The sequence below is a fragment of the Sturnira hondurensis genome, unplaced genomic scaffold (genome assembly GCF_014824575.4).
Source record: "Sturnira hondurensis isolate 20B ecotype Veracruz unplaced genomic scaffold, ASM1482457v3 Scaffold0010600, whole genome shotgun sequence".
NCBI classification, from domain to species: domain Eukaryota; kingdom Metazoa; phylum Chordata; class Mammalia; order Chiroptera; family Phyllostomidae; genus Sturnira; species Sturnira hondurensis.
In genome coordinates this window covers 204,456-219,840 of record NW_028083231.1, presented here as the reverse complement: position 1 = coordinate 219,840, position 15,385 = coordinate 204,456, and the positions used below count along the sequence as shown (strand labels likewise).

Sequence of the window (15,385 nt, the reverse complement as noted above, 5' to 3'; positions counted from 1 at the left end):
CCCTGCCTGCTGTGGTGAGGCCACTTCCCTCAGAGAAAGTCTCAAGCCTCCTGCCACAATAAAGGGGGGTGGACAGATGGATGGGATGGCCCTGTGCAGATAGTAGCTGATGGGTGCATCTACAGACTTTTGTTATATTACTCTGCCTAGGTTGGCTGGGCATGTGTTTGAAATTTTTTCTAATAAAATATTGAAAAAATCTACAAGGCAAATGTCTCTCCCAATACAATTGTGGGTTTATCAGGTTTTTTTCCCCATAGGTCCACCACTTTTGCTGTAAACATTCTGATGCTCTCCAGACTAACTGTAGTAATGCTACCACCAGCCATATGGTAACTCCAAAACACTTTAAGACAATTATGCATTGTCTTCCCATCTCTATTTTTATAGCCCTATTACAACTGCATGTTCACTGCACACAGTCATTCCACACTGAAGTAGGTGTGGGGTGCAGTCTCAGAGCCCCCCTCCAGGCCTGAGGCTCTCATCCCCCTCCTTTCTGTGAAGGTTGAATGCCAGTGCTCTCTAGGAATTGCCCAAAGCCAAAGGAGTTGCCTTACTCAGGGTCACCCCCAGTACACATCCAATTACTACTAGCTGATGTCCGGTGCAGAGGCCCAGCCCCCTTCAGGAACTGGCTTGGGAGGGATCTGAGCTCAGCCCATTCCCTCTTGTATGAGTTTTCTGGGGCTGCTGCAATAAATTACCAAAAACCAAATAGATTAAAACAACAGGAATTTATTCTCTCATGGCTCTGGAAGTCAGAAACCCAAAATCAAGGTGTCAGTAGGGCTATGCTACCTCCAAAAGGTAGCATAGTCTCTAGAGGAGTCTAGAGACTCCTCTCTAGAGGAGGCTTGTGGCTGCATCACTCTCATCTCTGCCTCCACCTTCACATGGCTTTCTCCCTTGTGTCTATGTCTCTCTTCTGTCTCTTTTAAAGACACTTACTGTATTTAGGACCCACTTGGGTAATCCCAGCATGACCTCATCTCAAGACTCTTAACTTCATCACATCTGCAAAGACCCTTTTTCCCAAAAAAAGGTCTCATTTACAGGTCTTAGAGTTAGGGTGAGCACCTATCTTTTTGAGGGGCCACCATTCCACGCACTTCACCTCAACAGCCCAGGCTCAGGCCTGCCTAGCCAGACCCCAAGTGAGAGAACGACACTGAGGAGCAGGGCCCACAGCTAAGAAGAGCCAAGCAGGAAATCTCCCTGCCTCTGCTCAGTGAAAAACCCCTGTGAGCCCTGCTCCCCACAGCTAGAAGCACCCTAAGTGGGTATCTCAGCTGTCCCTCTAAGCCAGGGAAGGCATATTGAGGGCTTCTCCCTAAGGCCTACGTTCCCCTGGTTCTGTAAGGAAAGGTAGAACTCAGAGGCAGAGAGGTGCCTAGCTCCTGCTCAATTCCCAGTGGCCTGGGGCTGGGGGAGGGGTGGGACATGCAGGGTGCCTGGTTTTCCTTGTTGCTCTTCTTTGACAGGCTTGTTAATATCCCAACTTTTTTAGGAGCTCATCATTGTCAACAGAGCACGTGTCCCAAATCCACCCTGCGTTTCAATCAATCCTGTTTCTGCCACATAGATGTTGACCTGTGGGAAAATACAGACCCCAATGCTTACCCTGCAGACAGGCTTGCTGAATACATGGGAGGACCTGAGGGAAAAACAAATGCATCCAGCAGCTCTTCACTTCCGACTCTTACCCTCTTTCCCTTCCACCTATCTGCACACTGCCCTACCCCCAACACCCCTCACTGTCCCCCAGTTTCTCATCTCTGCCCCCCTGGCTCAAGTGGTGTGGTTCCTTACTGGGTGGCCATGGCCATTTGCTGCTAGCTGCCCCGCAAATGTTCCATGGATCCCAGATGGAAGGACTGATAATTGGATGGACGTAAAGCCTAATGTCGCCACTCACTGTCCCCTTGGGGGGCTGCAGGGGACTGACTACTGAGACCAGAGCCGTAGAAGCATCCGGACCCAGAACAGAAGTGCTACAGGGTGCATGAGGAGCCAAGACAGAACCCCAGGGGGGCGCGCTGGGGCGGGCGCGGGCGGGCCGCCCTCCTGCCGCGCTGCGCATGCTCCGTGCCCCCCTTCCCACGCTGCCACCACCCGCGCCCAGCCCTCTCCCTGCCTGAACGTTGGTGCTTGACGGACGGACACTGACGGACCGGACTGCGGTGCAGAACGCAGCTCCCGAACGGTGACAGGGGAGGAGGCTGAAACCCTTCCGGAGCCCCACCGCCTCCTGGGGGTGGCCCCGGAGGGCTTCTAGGAGGCGGCGGCCTTGGCCTCAGGCCTGCTGGGGGCTGAGGGGTGGGGCACCGTCTCCGCAGGTGGCGAGGGGGCACAGGAGCTGCTGTGACCGTCGGAACGCCCTGGGAGGCAGGGAGCTCGGAGAAGCTGGCAGCCAGCCCTTGGGGCTGTTCCTTTCTTGGGCGCCCGGGAAAGGCAGGCCAGGTTTTCCAGTCTTTCTACTGACTGCAGTTTGCCACTGGGCCAGCAAGAGCGCATCCCATCGCCCAGTCGCCTGGTAAGTTTGGACTGTACACCTCTTCATATGAGAGCGCCAGGGAGGCTGGCACAGTGACCATGGTTGCAGCATTCCTGCCCAGGGCGCCCAGCAAACCCTAGGCAGGCACAGGGTTTGCGGGGGTGGGGGTTGTGCCCTTTGGTGATGGTGTACTGACAGCGAGGAGCAACGCATGGGAAGGCTTAAGAAGACGAAGCTGAGGGCAGGATGGAAGGCCCACAAGGGCAAGAGAGGGGCTGCACTGAGCTTGTACGGAGACTGTGCGGGAATTGTGTGGGGCTGCCCTGCAGGGCCAGTTCTCACAAATGTACGCTGAGCTCCCACTGCAGGGCCAGGCTGCTGCAGACATTCAGGATATATCAGGAAGCGAATCTGCTGAACTCCCTGCTTGGTAAGTCCAGTTCTAGTGACAGGGCACAGACAATAAATAGTAAACATTTTTAAAGAATTATAAAGTATGTTAAACAGTGGAAAGTGTCACTGGAAAAATAGAGCAGGGGAAGGGAGGTGGGGTGTGGAATTGCTAGGTTAAGTAGTGTGGTTAGAAAGCGACATTTCTGAAAAACTTGAAGGAGGTGAGAGAGCCTAGTAGGCCGAAGGAACAGAGAGTTCAAAGGCCCTGAGGTGGGAATGGCCTGGTGTGCAGAGTAGAGTTCAGAGACCAGTGTGGCTGGAGCAGAGAGAGCAAGGGTGTTGGAGGAGGGGCAGGAGAGGTGAGAAAGGACCATATGAGTTTACTCTGAGTGAGATACGCACTTCAGGGAGGGCTCTAAGCAGGGAAGGACAGAACTCCACTAGGAGGTGGCTCTCTTTATTTCCAGGTCAGCCTCTATCCCCTCAGGACAGGGCCTAGAGACACCAGTTGCAGGATTGCTCCTCAGAGGGCTTTCCTCTGCCAGGCCACATGGAGAGGACCCTGGGCTGACCTGTGGCAGTGCTCAGGCCAGACTTCGGCTCTGGGCTGAGGCTGGCCTCCCCAGGCCCCAGGTCCTCCAGGCTTTCTACCAGGTGGGTGGCAGGTGATATGCACTTCAGGGAAGGCTCCTGGCACTGATAGAAGGCAGCTGGGGTTTTGAATCACTAGACTCCAGAGGAAGTTACACCCGAAAGAAAGAAGACCAGGCACGGTGTTCATGGGTGTCCTTCCTTGTGGATGAAAAACCCCCAGTTCCTGATCCAGCTTGAGTGGGACTACTGACTGCTTTTCCGGTTGTTTGTTTGTTTTCTGTTTTCTTTTTCTGGGGAAATAGCCCCATCTCGTGGTCTTTGGGAGGCATCAGCCCCCCTCGCCCCCTCTCCTGCCTTAGGACGACTTCAGTTGACAGCATTGGTGTACCCCCCTCCTTTCCTCTCCTCTCCTCCCCCAGGGTGCTGGCAAGTGGCTCCTCATTCTCAGCTTTCCCTCCACCAGGTTCGATGAAGGGGTGGGAGTCTGTCTCCTTCCGGAGAGCAAACCAGTTCAGGAGGAGGCTGGCAGGGCCTTACCAGCTTCTGGCCTGGGGCGCTGTTGTCTGATGGACCCTCACCTGCATGCCCAGTACCTGGTTTCAGAGAAAATGAGCTTAGGGGCCTAGGATTATCCTTCAGTTTCTCCTCTACTCTAGGGCACAAGGTCACAGTCTCAGGAGAAGCTACCTCCGGCTCCACAGGCTCTTTCTAGATTGTTCTTAAATATGCGCTAGGGAGTGTCGCCCCATTCCCACCTGGGGGTTACTTGCAGTTTATAGTCTGGAAGGACAGGGCTTATCATGTCTTTCTTTCTGGGATTTGAAAGTATGCCGACTTTGGGGGACTAGGTCTCAAGCATAGACACTGTTGTGGTGAGCACGCATCATGGCTGGCACCTGCAATGCGCCTTGTGGTGTTGAACTTAAGTGTTGGTCTCCATCTACAGGTGAGCCTGCCCATGCTGCTTCTCTTATGTAGCCACAGCTCAGCAGCTGCTTCTCTACTCGGGGCTTGGACCCTAGTATATCTTGGAGTTTGCCTCTTCATTTAGACTTTTCTGTTTTCCAAGATGGATTGTGACCTGGCAGTACAGCTGTGGAAGGGAGAAAAGAAGCTTGTGCTGTTTTTCAAAACAATGTGATGCTATTCTGAACACCCTGGGTAATATCATTGGTCTCTGCCCTGCCCCTTTAGCTTGGCAGGTCCCCCAGTGACTGACAGTGTGTCAGAATGAAGCATGTGATATGTGGACATCAGAATGATTACTTGACAATGACACGTCTCGCCACCCCCCTTTTTTGTTGAGATGAGATTAACATAAAATAAAATTTACCATTTTAAAATGAACAAGTCAGTAACGTTAAGTACATTCGCAATATTGTGCAACCATCACCACTATCTAATTCCAGAACATTCTCATCATCCGTGGAGGAAGCCTGATACCCATGAAGCAGTCACACATGCACTGCGTACCTCATTGCCCCCGGCACCCACTGATCTGCTTTCTGACTCTCTGGATTTTCCTATTCTGGACATGTCATATGTTTTATGAAATAGAATTTTTTAAGAGAGAGGAGAAGGGAGGGAGAAGGAGAGGGAGAGAGATGTCCATGTGAGACACAAACATCAATCGGTTGCCTCTCGTACACATCCTGACCATGGACCAAACCTGAAACCCAGGCATGTGCCCTGACCAGGAATTGAACCAGCAACCTTTCGCTTTGCAGGATGATGCCCAACCAACTGAATCACACTGGTCAGGGTGAGATAAGATTTTTTTGATGGCATGTCACAGGATACTGATACTCAAATGAAAGGAAGAATTCTTTCTTTCTTACATTTCCAAAGGACAAGAGTCTGCCACAGGACAGGGGTGCACCTGAGATACTATACTGCTTTTCATGAGGTCCCTCTGGGCATAGGGGCTGTCCCTAGTTGTCTGGCACTGCCCCGGCCCCTAAGTGTGGGACCCCAGTAAGGGGACTGGGGGCATGTTTAGTGGTCCCAAAGAGAAGACCCCTGATAAGGGAGGTAGTTGGGGCGGGAGTTTAGCAAACTGCCCAAGAAGGGCAGAGAAAAGGTTTTTAGTCACGACTCCCAAACTAGGTCAAGACAGCTCTTGTGAAATATTATATTACATCATATAAATGGAATCATACCATCTGTGTGGCCTTTTGTGTGTGGAGGGTGGGTTTCACAGAACATAATGTCTCCAAGGTTCATCCACATTGTTGCATATATTGATATTTCATTCTTCTTTATGGCCAAATAATATTTCATCGTGTGTATGGACCACATTTTGTTAATCCATTCATCAGTCAATGGATATTGGGTTGTTTCCACCTGTTCGCTCTGGTGAATCATGCTACTAGGAACATTCACATACAAGTTTTTATTTGAACACCTATTTTCAGGGTTGGTTTTTTTTTTTTTTTGAGCATATATCCAGGAGTGGAATTCCTGGGCCATATGATAACTATGTTTACTTGTTGAGGAACCATCAAGTTATTTTCCCCTTTAATGTTGAACCCCATCCAGCAAACAGACAAGTAGAGAGACTAGTCTAATGAAGCTCAAGTACCCACCTCTCAGGTTTGGCAGCAGTCTCTAGCTCACTTTATTTGCTCGTTTGCCTCTCTGTCTCTCTGTCTCTCCCCTTTGTTTTTGCCAAATATTTTAAAGTAAGTCTTCAGGCCATTTTTCCCTCCAAATGTTTCAATGTGCATATCTTGACAAGGACATTTTCTTCCATGGCTCAGTGCCATTACTGATCCAACACACAAGCAGCAGTGGTCCCCACCGTCCTCTGACAGTTGCTCCACAATGGACTCTCCATACCCCCCAATGCCTTCCACTCCTCTTTTGTTCATGCCAGCATCTCATCAAGGACTCTGCTGCACTTGTCTGTAGAATGGTCTTCCTCTCTAGCCTCCTCTTTCTCCCATGAAACTAATTTGCAAAGGAGACCAAGGAACAACTCATCTGGGCTGGGCTGATTGCTTCCTTGTGATGTCTTTATCTGTCCCAGAGATCTCCTGTAAACTGCAAGTTAGGTCCCAAGGCTGCATTAGAATCAGGTCAGACTTTGGCAAGAGCCCTCCTGGGCCACCTGAGCACTCACCAAAGGTATGTCCCACCTCTGTGCCACCACTGTTAGTTTAGCTTTCTCTCCTATGACCAGTAGTAGCCCAGGAAGACATTTTGACATCCAATGGATGTCGGTCTTCCTCATTCTTTCCTCTAATGATTTTAGCATCCATTCAACCTTCAGGGATTCTTTCTCTCTGATTAATATAAACTTCTTCATCAAACACATGAATTTATTTATTCTGGGCCAGTGTTGACTGACACTCATCACAGAGAATAAGGAAATCTGGGGCAATTTAAATGCTTTGGGGACTCTGTCCCATCACCCTCTCTCCTGTTGTACAAACAAGCTGTGCTTACCCAGAGGAGCATAAGAAATCGTCTGGGCCCATGTGCCCACCATCCACAGCCTTGTTCCTCTGCTTCTTTGCCTAGGACTTCCACCTTTTGGTCTCCAGTTGGGTGAAAATAACATGCTCAGAGCAAACTTTCTTCTTTCCCACTGTCTTCTGGCATTAAGAACTGATATGGAGATATCTGATAATGTCCACTTTGTCAGCGATACACTCTTCCTGCTCTTAGTGTGAGCCCTGGCTCCTTCTTGTTCCCAAAGGGCCACATGGTCTCACCTTCTTCAACAGACAAGTAGAGAGACTAGTTGCAACCTTCTGCAACACCCACCCACACCGCCCCCCCTCAGTTTTCAACACCTCACACTATAGGGTATCTGCACTCAGACTATCTAAGTGCTGGATATGGGCTGTGCCCTTGGCCTGAAACTCTCCTTACTCACCCCACCTTCAGCTCTTAGCCTGAATGTTGCCTCTTCAGAGAGCACCCCTCCACCAGCTATTGTGGGTCCCTTCATTGTGCAGCTGAATGGGATCTTTCAGCTGCGCAATGAAGCCTGATCTTTCTCTTTCCCTTGAAAGAAAGTCTATTTGCATGTAGAGGTGGTATGTTTGGAGTTTTTCTGTAAGAAACCTGACCTGAAAGGAAAAGAGGTTGGCAGTGGAGATTCCAGGGATGACTGAAATGTTGGGGTCAGGGATACTGCTCACGTGAGAAGAGGGCCAAGAAAAGAAGGAAATGAGAAAAAGAAAGGAAAGAAGAAACACACTCCCTTGAAAGCTTGGTTAGCTGAGCCTAGCATGAGGAGGGATTAAATCTGTGCTTGGTGGTCCACTACATAAGTGAGGAGAGAGGATACAAGCTCAGTTTGGGAAAGTGTCGTATGTTGAATTGTGCCTCCAGTGGCTGTGAATAGGACCTGATTTGGCTGAGGCTGTACTGGAGTGTGTGGGCCTCATCTCACACCTGGCTCTTTCCACTTCCCTTAGCTTCTTGGTGCTCCTGCCATGGCAGCCATTCTTCTGACAACAAGACCCAAGGTGAGTGGGGTTCCCCAACTGTTGCAGTCCCTTACCTCAGCATGTCCCCTTTACACTCTTTATCTGCCACCTCCTCATGTCCCAGCCTCACAACTCTTGAAACTCTGAGCCTGCCCCCAGCTGCTAAATTCTTCAGTAGCCCCCTTGCCCCATATTCAGTTGCTGCCACCTCATTCTGGGACCCATGAGGGAGAATTTCCCTGCAGCCTCATGAATGGCTCATTTTAGGTGCCAGTGTCTTTTGAGGATGTGTCCGTGTACTTCACCAAGACAGAATGGAAGCTTCTGGATATCAAACAAAGGATCCTGTACAAGCGAGTAATGCTGGAGAACTACCGCCATTTGGTGTCACTGGGTAAGGACCCCACATACACCCAGTGCCGCCTACTCTGTCTCTGAACTCAGTTTATTTCTGAGTTTCTTTGCTTGTTGTTACTGTGAGGCCAAGAATAAGTATATTTCCCCACTGGATCTATAATCCTTTGCAGCTCAGCCTTTGTCTCAATGAGGCAGTTTTTATTCAATAGTTTGGACCTGTAAATGTTTTAGGTAAATATGTACCCCCCCATCAAACTTATTTTGCATATAAATTCATAGGTTAACTAAACCTCTTCTACCCAAGAGATAGGTGCAAACTACCCTATGCACTATTTGAGACTTATTCATTTTTACCAAGTTGCATTCCACATTTGTTTCACGTTAGAGAGTTTAGCAGCTTTGAGCCACAGAGGGCCTAGGACAAGGCATGCAGAAGCCGGGGTAGGAGCCAGGGTAGGCTCCCCTGCTATACCCCACTGCCTTTGGGGTTAAAGTATATCCTCTTGCTCCAGTTTTTTTTTAGACTCAACAAATTTCACCTCTGTGATTTACCCCCACAGAGGGAAACTGTCTTCTTCAGTGGGTTCTTTCTGACCCTCACCAAGAAGGTCTGGGGTTTTCAGGAAAGTTCAAGGATCCTCACCTGAGTTTGGCATAAGGAACTGAGACATCCGCTCTGTCTGGTGGTGACCCTTAGGGGCTTTAGCTTTTGGGGTGCAGGCAGCCCCTCTACTCATTTGCTTCCTGATACTTCCTGGGGTCTGTGAATCCCTGCTCTAGCCCTTCATCTGTGCTTCAGGGTGTACACACACACAGAGCCCACTACAATCCTGCTACCCCTTCTGCAGGCCAAATAATACAATAACATCTTTATCCTCTTGGCCCAAATCACCAATTAGTTAAGATCCCCTGTGCCTGCCTGGCTTCCATATACTTCAGAGCCCTTTGCTTCCTTAGAGGGACCCTGCCCTTTCTCTGGACCCACCCAGTGGCACTTTGGGGAGAGTTCTATGTTCTCTGTTCCTGAAAATACTGAGGCTGGGCTGAGTTCAGGAGTGACTGATCCACTTTGTTTCCATGGACAGGACTTTCATCCTCCAAGCCTCACCTGGTCTCCCTGTTGGAACGAGGGGAAGGGCCCTGGGCAGCTGACATCAATAGGACAAGGGCTGCCACAGGGATAAAGGCAGGTGAGTATAAGATGCTTAGCATTTGCAAAGGCAGCAGCCAATAGAGGGAGGTACAGCCCCTTTGGGTGGAAAATTCTCTTTTGTGGCTGATTTAAATGACCCAGTGAGTTCTCCCCATGGAGGCACCAGATGAAGGGAGCACCTCCTGCTGTCTCAGATCACTTCTTCCCTTCTTGCTCTCCTGTCTGCCTGCCCACAATCATCTCCTGGTTCATCTGTTCTCAGCCTTGGCGTCCTCACATCAAGGCTGAGGATGGAGAACAAACCCTAAATAGAGGTCCAAGGAGGAAGCAACACTGGTTGGTGTTCTCTGTTTTTACAGGTGAAAGGATCAAGAGCCAAATATTACGTTCCAAGGAGAAATGTTGTCCAAAGGAATCTGCAGGAGCCAATCTTCAGGGTAGCAGTAAGAGCCAGGTATCCAGGCTGCCAGAGGAAACACTTGAGCGGAGACAAAAACATGCTCATTCTCCAGAGACAGGTTCCAGCAAGGGTAACCATCACAGGGAGAAAGACCAGGGCAGCTCCTTGAGTGAGGAAAGAGAAAGGGTGCAAAGAAGTAACCACAGCATTAGGCAGAATTTGGTCTCAAGGCAACAGTGTTCCAAAGGTGCAGAGAAGCGGTACCTGTGTCAGCAGTGTGGGAAATCTTTCAGCCGGAGTTCCAACCTCATCAAGCACCGCATAATCCACAGTGCTGAGAAGCCCTATGAGTGCTCTGAGTGTGGGAAACTCTTCCGGCGGAGCTTCGCCCTCCTGGAGCACCAGCGTATCCACAGTGGCGAGAAGCCCTATGTGTGTGATGAGTGCGGGAAGACCTTCACACGCAGCTCCAACCTCATCAAGCACCAAATTATCCATAGTGGTGAGAAGCCCTACAAGTGCCCAGAGTGTGGGAAACTCTTCCGGCGCAGCTTTGCCCTGCTGGAACACCAGCGCATCCACAGTGGTGAACGGCCTTATGAGTGCAATGAGTGCGGGAAGGCCTTCAGCAGGAGTTCCAACCTCATTGAGCACCAGCGTACCCACAGTGGTGAGAAGCCCTACACATGCAGCCAGTGTCCAAAAGCCTTCAAGGGTGTCTCTCAACTCATTCACCACCAGCGCATCCACAGCAGGGAGAAGCCATTTGAGTGCAAGGAGTGCGGGAAGACCTTCCGGGGGCGCTCAGGCCTCAGTCAGCACCGCCGGGTACACAGTGGTGAGAAGCCCTATGAGTGCAGTGAGTGTGGGAAGACGTTCAGCAGAAGATCCAACCTCTTCAAGCACCAGGCAGTTCACAGTGATGAGAGGCCTTACGAGTGTCAAGACTGTGGGAAGGTATTCCGGAGCAGCTCACTCCTCCTGGAGCACCGGCGGGTGCATGAGTGTGGGAAGGCTTGTAGCAAGAGTGATGAGAGGCCCTGCACATGTGGCAAATGTGGCAAGTGTGGCAAGGCCCTTAAGACAAAATTTCAGCTCCGTCAGTATCAGAAAATTCGCCATGAAAGGAAGGATTTGGAGGAGAGTGACTGTGAAAAAGTACCAGCCTCTTTGGCCCTCAAGAGTCCCATTGAAGAGCCCCACCCTGCAGATGAGAAGCAGGGAATAGATTCTGAATGCACAGCTTCCCACAGTGCCATCTGATAAGGTTGTCCATGGGAGGTCTGGGTGCGTTGCTCTCCTCCATTCTGTCATTGATGATGCAGTTGAGGTAGGGACTTCACTGTAGCCTCTGCCCTGAGCTAATTATAGGCTGCCATGTATGTGCACAGGTATGCATACATGTGGAGCCAATGTGTGAGCTGCTGCAAGAGCTCTTGAAAACCCATCAGGACTTTGTGCTGTGAGCAGGAGGAAATCTGTGACTAAGGCTACCCCAAGGGCATAAGTACCTTGAGTTATGGAGAAATGGTTTATTTTCTCTCATGGGGTCATTTGCTTCATCCAAAAACTCATCAGCATTTCCAGGTTGAAGATACTGAAAGCACTTTAATCCTTTAAAAGATTATAAGTGGAAGGGACTTGAGGAAATTCAAAATTCTGAGCTCTACAAATAGGCTGTGGCTTGACTGTGACATTCCCAAATTCATCAAGAAATGGTCTGAAAATTGACTTGGGCAAATGCTCTTGTGGACTGCTCGTGCCTGCATTGTCAACCTCTGCTCTTTGAGAAGGCACAGGACACCCTGCTGTCGTGTTGAGCAGTGACCCGTTCTTTTTCCTGGCCATTTGTCTTTGTGCCTGAAAACTACAGCCTTCTAATGTGTGTCCCCAGTTGCTGCTTCTCAGAGGAGCAGCACCCAAGGCCCCATCTTCTCAGAGCTCAGAGCTTGGGAGGGGGTGTCTGGGGGATGGTTGGCCAGGGGCCTGCATAGAGGATGAGGCCCAGGGCCTCAGCATCTCCTCCCTGGAAAGGAGCCCTTTTGCCTCCAGTCCCTTGAAGCAGCAGGCTCCAGGCAAGACATTGCAGCATGGCAACATTTGCCCCCAGCTGCCCTGCTCCTTTGGTCTCCTCCCTGCCCACCAGACCCTCAGACTTGCCTACTGTCCTGCTACCTTCTGTACCTCCCACCCCACCAGCAAAGGCCACCCTGGCTTCTCTGTCCTTCCTCCCCACCCTCAGTGCCTAAAGCTTTAAACATAGCTGCTCCCCGCCCTAACCCCAGCAGCCACCCTTTATGGCTTGTGCCCGTCAGGAAGAAAGCAAGATGGGTTAGGAATTTGCACAGAGGGTACCCAATTGTGGTTCTCTCATTGGATCTGTCTTCACATGACATTTCTTAAAATATTGGAGGTTCAGTTGCTTTGAATGTTACTGCGTTTGGGATAATGTAAGTTGAAGATTGAGATTTTTGCCATATGAGAGTGTCAGGGAATTGCTCTTGAAATAAGATCCCACCCCCACCCCCTGCCAACCCCTTGAGAAGTACTCAGACAGCAGAAAAGGACCTCACCTCCTGAGGCCTAACACAATGGATGTGGTGGCAAGCCTAGTTATTGTTTTCACTCCTCCCCCTTAGCCCTGTAGAGACAGAACAGACCCTTCAAATGGCACTTTACTACAGGCTAAGGGAGGTTCTCAAGGAGAAAGCTCACACCAGCCAAGAGGCAGCTGCTAGCAGGCTCTGTCCTGTTCTACCTGTGCTGTCTGCAGAGCTGGGCTCAGGAGTTATGCCTCTTGGTACTCTCAACCTAGCAGGCTGGTTGGCTTGCCACCTCCTTCAAGCCCTCTTCACTCCCAGGGGCTCTGGTCTGCCATAAAGAGCACCTGAGGACAGACAGACAGTAGATGTTCTGCAGGCCACCCACCGGGCCTCCAAGGAGCAAGCTTACCTTCTCCGCAAGAAGGGGGAAGGTCAAAGACCCATCAGAAGAAGGTGGGAAGACCTGAAAGTACAGGATTCCTTCTGAACATGCTGCCTGGAGCTCCAATTGCTAGGACAACTCCAGAAGTGAGAAATATAAGTGTAAGTGTAAATATAGGTGTTTTATATAGATATATTGAAAGGATTTTCCATACCTCTGACTTATGGGAAGTTCTTGTAATTTGCTATCTCACAGCCTACTTCACTAGGCCCACACCACCTCATTCTTTGATTGCCTTCTGCTCTGTGTCACATTCATCTTTGTGCCCTAGTTGCCAAGCCCAGTGCTTGGTAGTTAAGTAAATGCTTGTGAAATAAATATTGCCCCCTTAGCACATTGAACTCAGGTTTTAGACTGTAGTCAGCTCCAGCCTTACCTTGAGGCAGTCAAAAGTCTCTGCAACTTTGGGTTTTCTAGTAGAAAAAGAAGTATTGGAAACAGTGTCTGAGGTCCATGGAGAGGTCATTGGGAAATGTATGTTTTCCAAAGCACAGACAATCTTTGCTGCATGTGGCATGAATTCAGGAAACCAGTCCCCATGCAGGGTAGGGCACAGTGGTAGGAGGCCCTGTGCTTAGGCTCCAGTCTTGTTCAACCATTCCCTGACCAGGATTGGGGCAGCAGCTGCCACATGATGGGAATTGGGAAGAGTGAACAATTTTGCTCTTACAGGCCAGTCAGTTACCAGCTTTAATAAAGAAGGCTCGGATTTCCCCATTGGTTTTACTGGATGAGCTAACTTGATATGTTTTTAGATTTTAGAAACTTTTATTTATTTTTAAGATAACTTAATTATTAGTGTGAACTCTTTTTTTTTCATGTTGGAACCCACAGGCAAAGATGACTAGGTCGGGGGAGAGGGTAATGTATAGGTGTTTTAAGAAAAAAGTGGATTTTCCTGAAGAGACACTATGCACTTTCACTCTGGTTTTAGAGTGCCCTGATGCTTACCCAGATAAGTGACATTTACAATAACAAGACATCAGGTCAACTTATGACACATGACACATCTGAGTCTGTGGGCCATTTGACCTTTGAAACTTCGGGCACTTTTCAAGAGCTCTTTAAATGCTATGGCAGTATCTCCATGTACCGGTAACTGGTAGCCATCATATGGTTTAAAGTAACCAGATACCAGCTGGGTTAAAGGTGTCAGGAAAGACAATAAGCATGGAATTATGGGGGAAAGCTAAAGCTGCTGTGTTTAGACATCTCTCAGCCCCCTGCATAAATAAAGCAGAAACCCTTGAGAACCAGCTGTGCAGGGATCAGGTGCAGCCACCTGAAGCTGGTCAGACACCATGACTCTGAGACTGGGAAGGGTTGAGCACCACTTCAGTCCCCTGAGAAACACAATTCTGTTGCCATTCTTCAGGCAACATGGCAGCATCCACACTCATCACTGGGTACGCTGTCTGGCCTTATGTGGCCCTGTAGAGAGGGCAGCTCCGTCTTCAACTTCCCATTGTGTGCTTCTTGACGTCTGTGGAGGGACTCTAGCATGGACACTCTTCTGTCCTGTAGGCCCAGAAGCCCCTTCCCCTGGCCTTGCCTATTGGTGGTGCCTCAGTCTCTTTCTACCTTCCTGTTCCCCCAGCGGCTGCAGGAACAGGAAGGTAGAAAAAATATCACAGAAGTATTGGGCTCCTTGGCCCTTCCCTCTGCCCTTTATGTCCAATGGTCATTGAGCTACCAGATACTGTCCAATGGCAATTATGGTTGGCCCAGCCCTGTCTGCCCTCATGTGGCCCCCCATGTGGCCTTGTGCTGGGCTAATGGCAACATCCATGTCTGGGGCTCTAAGTAGGCCTGGGTGCTTAGCTCTTTCCAATCATGGCTGGTATACTAGGACCTTAGAGTGCCTGTAAGAGTTTCTCTGCTTGGCAAAGCTGCCAGGTACCTTCAACAAAGAAATAAGCAAAGGCCATGTTCCCTGAGAGCAAGTGGCTGGAATCCCAGATTTGTTTCCAAGGGAGGAGAAACCAGGCCTGAGAAAGGGGCCCTTGAAGGTTTCATTCCTATTGCCACTCAGCATCTTTAGGTCCCAAATGTTTACTGAATGGTTTACTCTCACTCCTGACTTTGTTCTCACTGGTGTTACAGCAGCATGGGTACAGCAGGATGCTGGTTTCAGAGCCGACTTCCATGAAGCATCTAGGACAAGCCAGGACCCCAAATGTTTACTTCTTTACTCAGTCAAGGATACACAGCACTTTCAGCTGGGGGGGTGCTAAGTGTACACCTTGTTAGGTATTAAAGCATGACAAGATGTGTCTAGAGGCTAGAGTAGGAATAAGTACCAGGTGAGCTCTCAAGACAGGAAGTAGAGGTCCAGGAACTTCCAGCAGTGGGGTGGAGGGAAGAAGGGACTGCATATGGTGTGTTAGGGAACCCTACAAAGGCAGAGAACCTGCTGTAGGACAGTTGGAGGTGAAAGGTCATTAGAACCAGAGTGCAGAGAGCCTGGGATGCCAGAAGAAGAATTTTGGACTCTAGCTAGTTCCTGATGAGAAGCAATTTTTACTTTTTATTGTTTTTATTTTTTAAAGATTTTATTTATTTTTAGA

The 15,385-nt window shown here is 49.7% G+C and overlaps 1 protein-coding gene across 1 annotated transcript; it reads left to right on the top strand.

The window, feature by feature from the left end:
• The first annotated feature begins 2,165 nt into the window (after nt 1-2,165).
• ZFP92 (ZFP92 zinc finger protein) lies at nt 2,166-15,385 on the top strand. Its single transcript, XM_037059243.1, has 5 exons — nt 2,166-2,536; nt 7,912-7,962; nt 8,191-8,317; nt 9,366-9,470; nt 9,793-15,385. The coding sequence occupies exons 2-5, from the start codon at nt 7,930-7,932 to the stop codon at nt 11,094-11,096; spliced, it is 1,569 nt and encodes a 522-aa protein (XP_036915138.1). The 5' UTR covers nt 2,166-2,536; nt 7,912-7,929; the 3' UTR covers nt 11,097-15,385.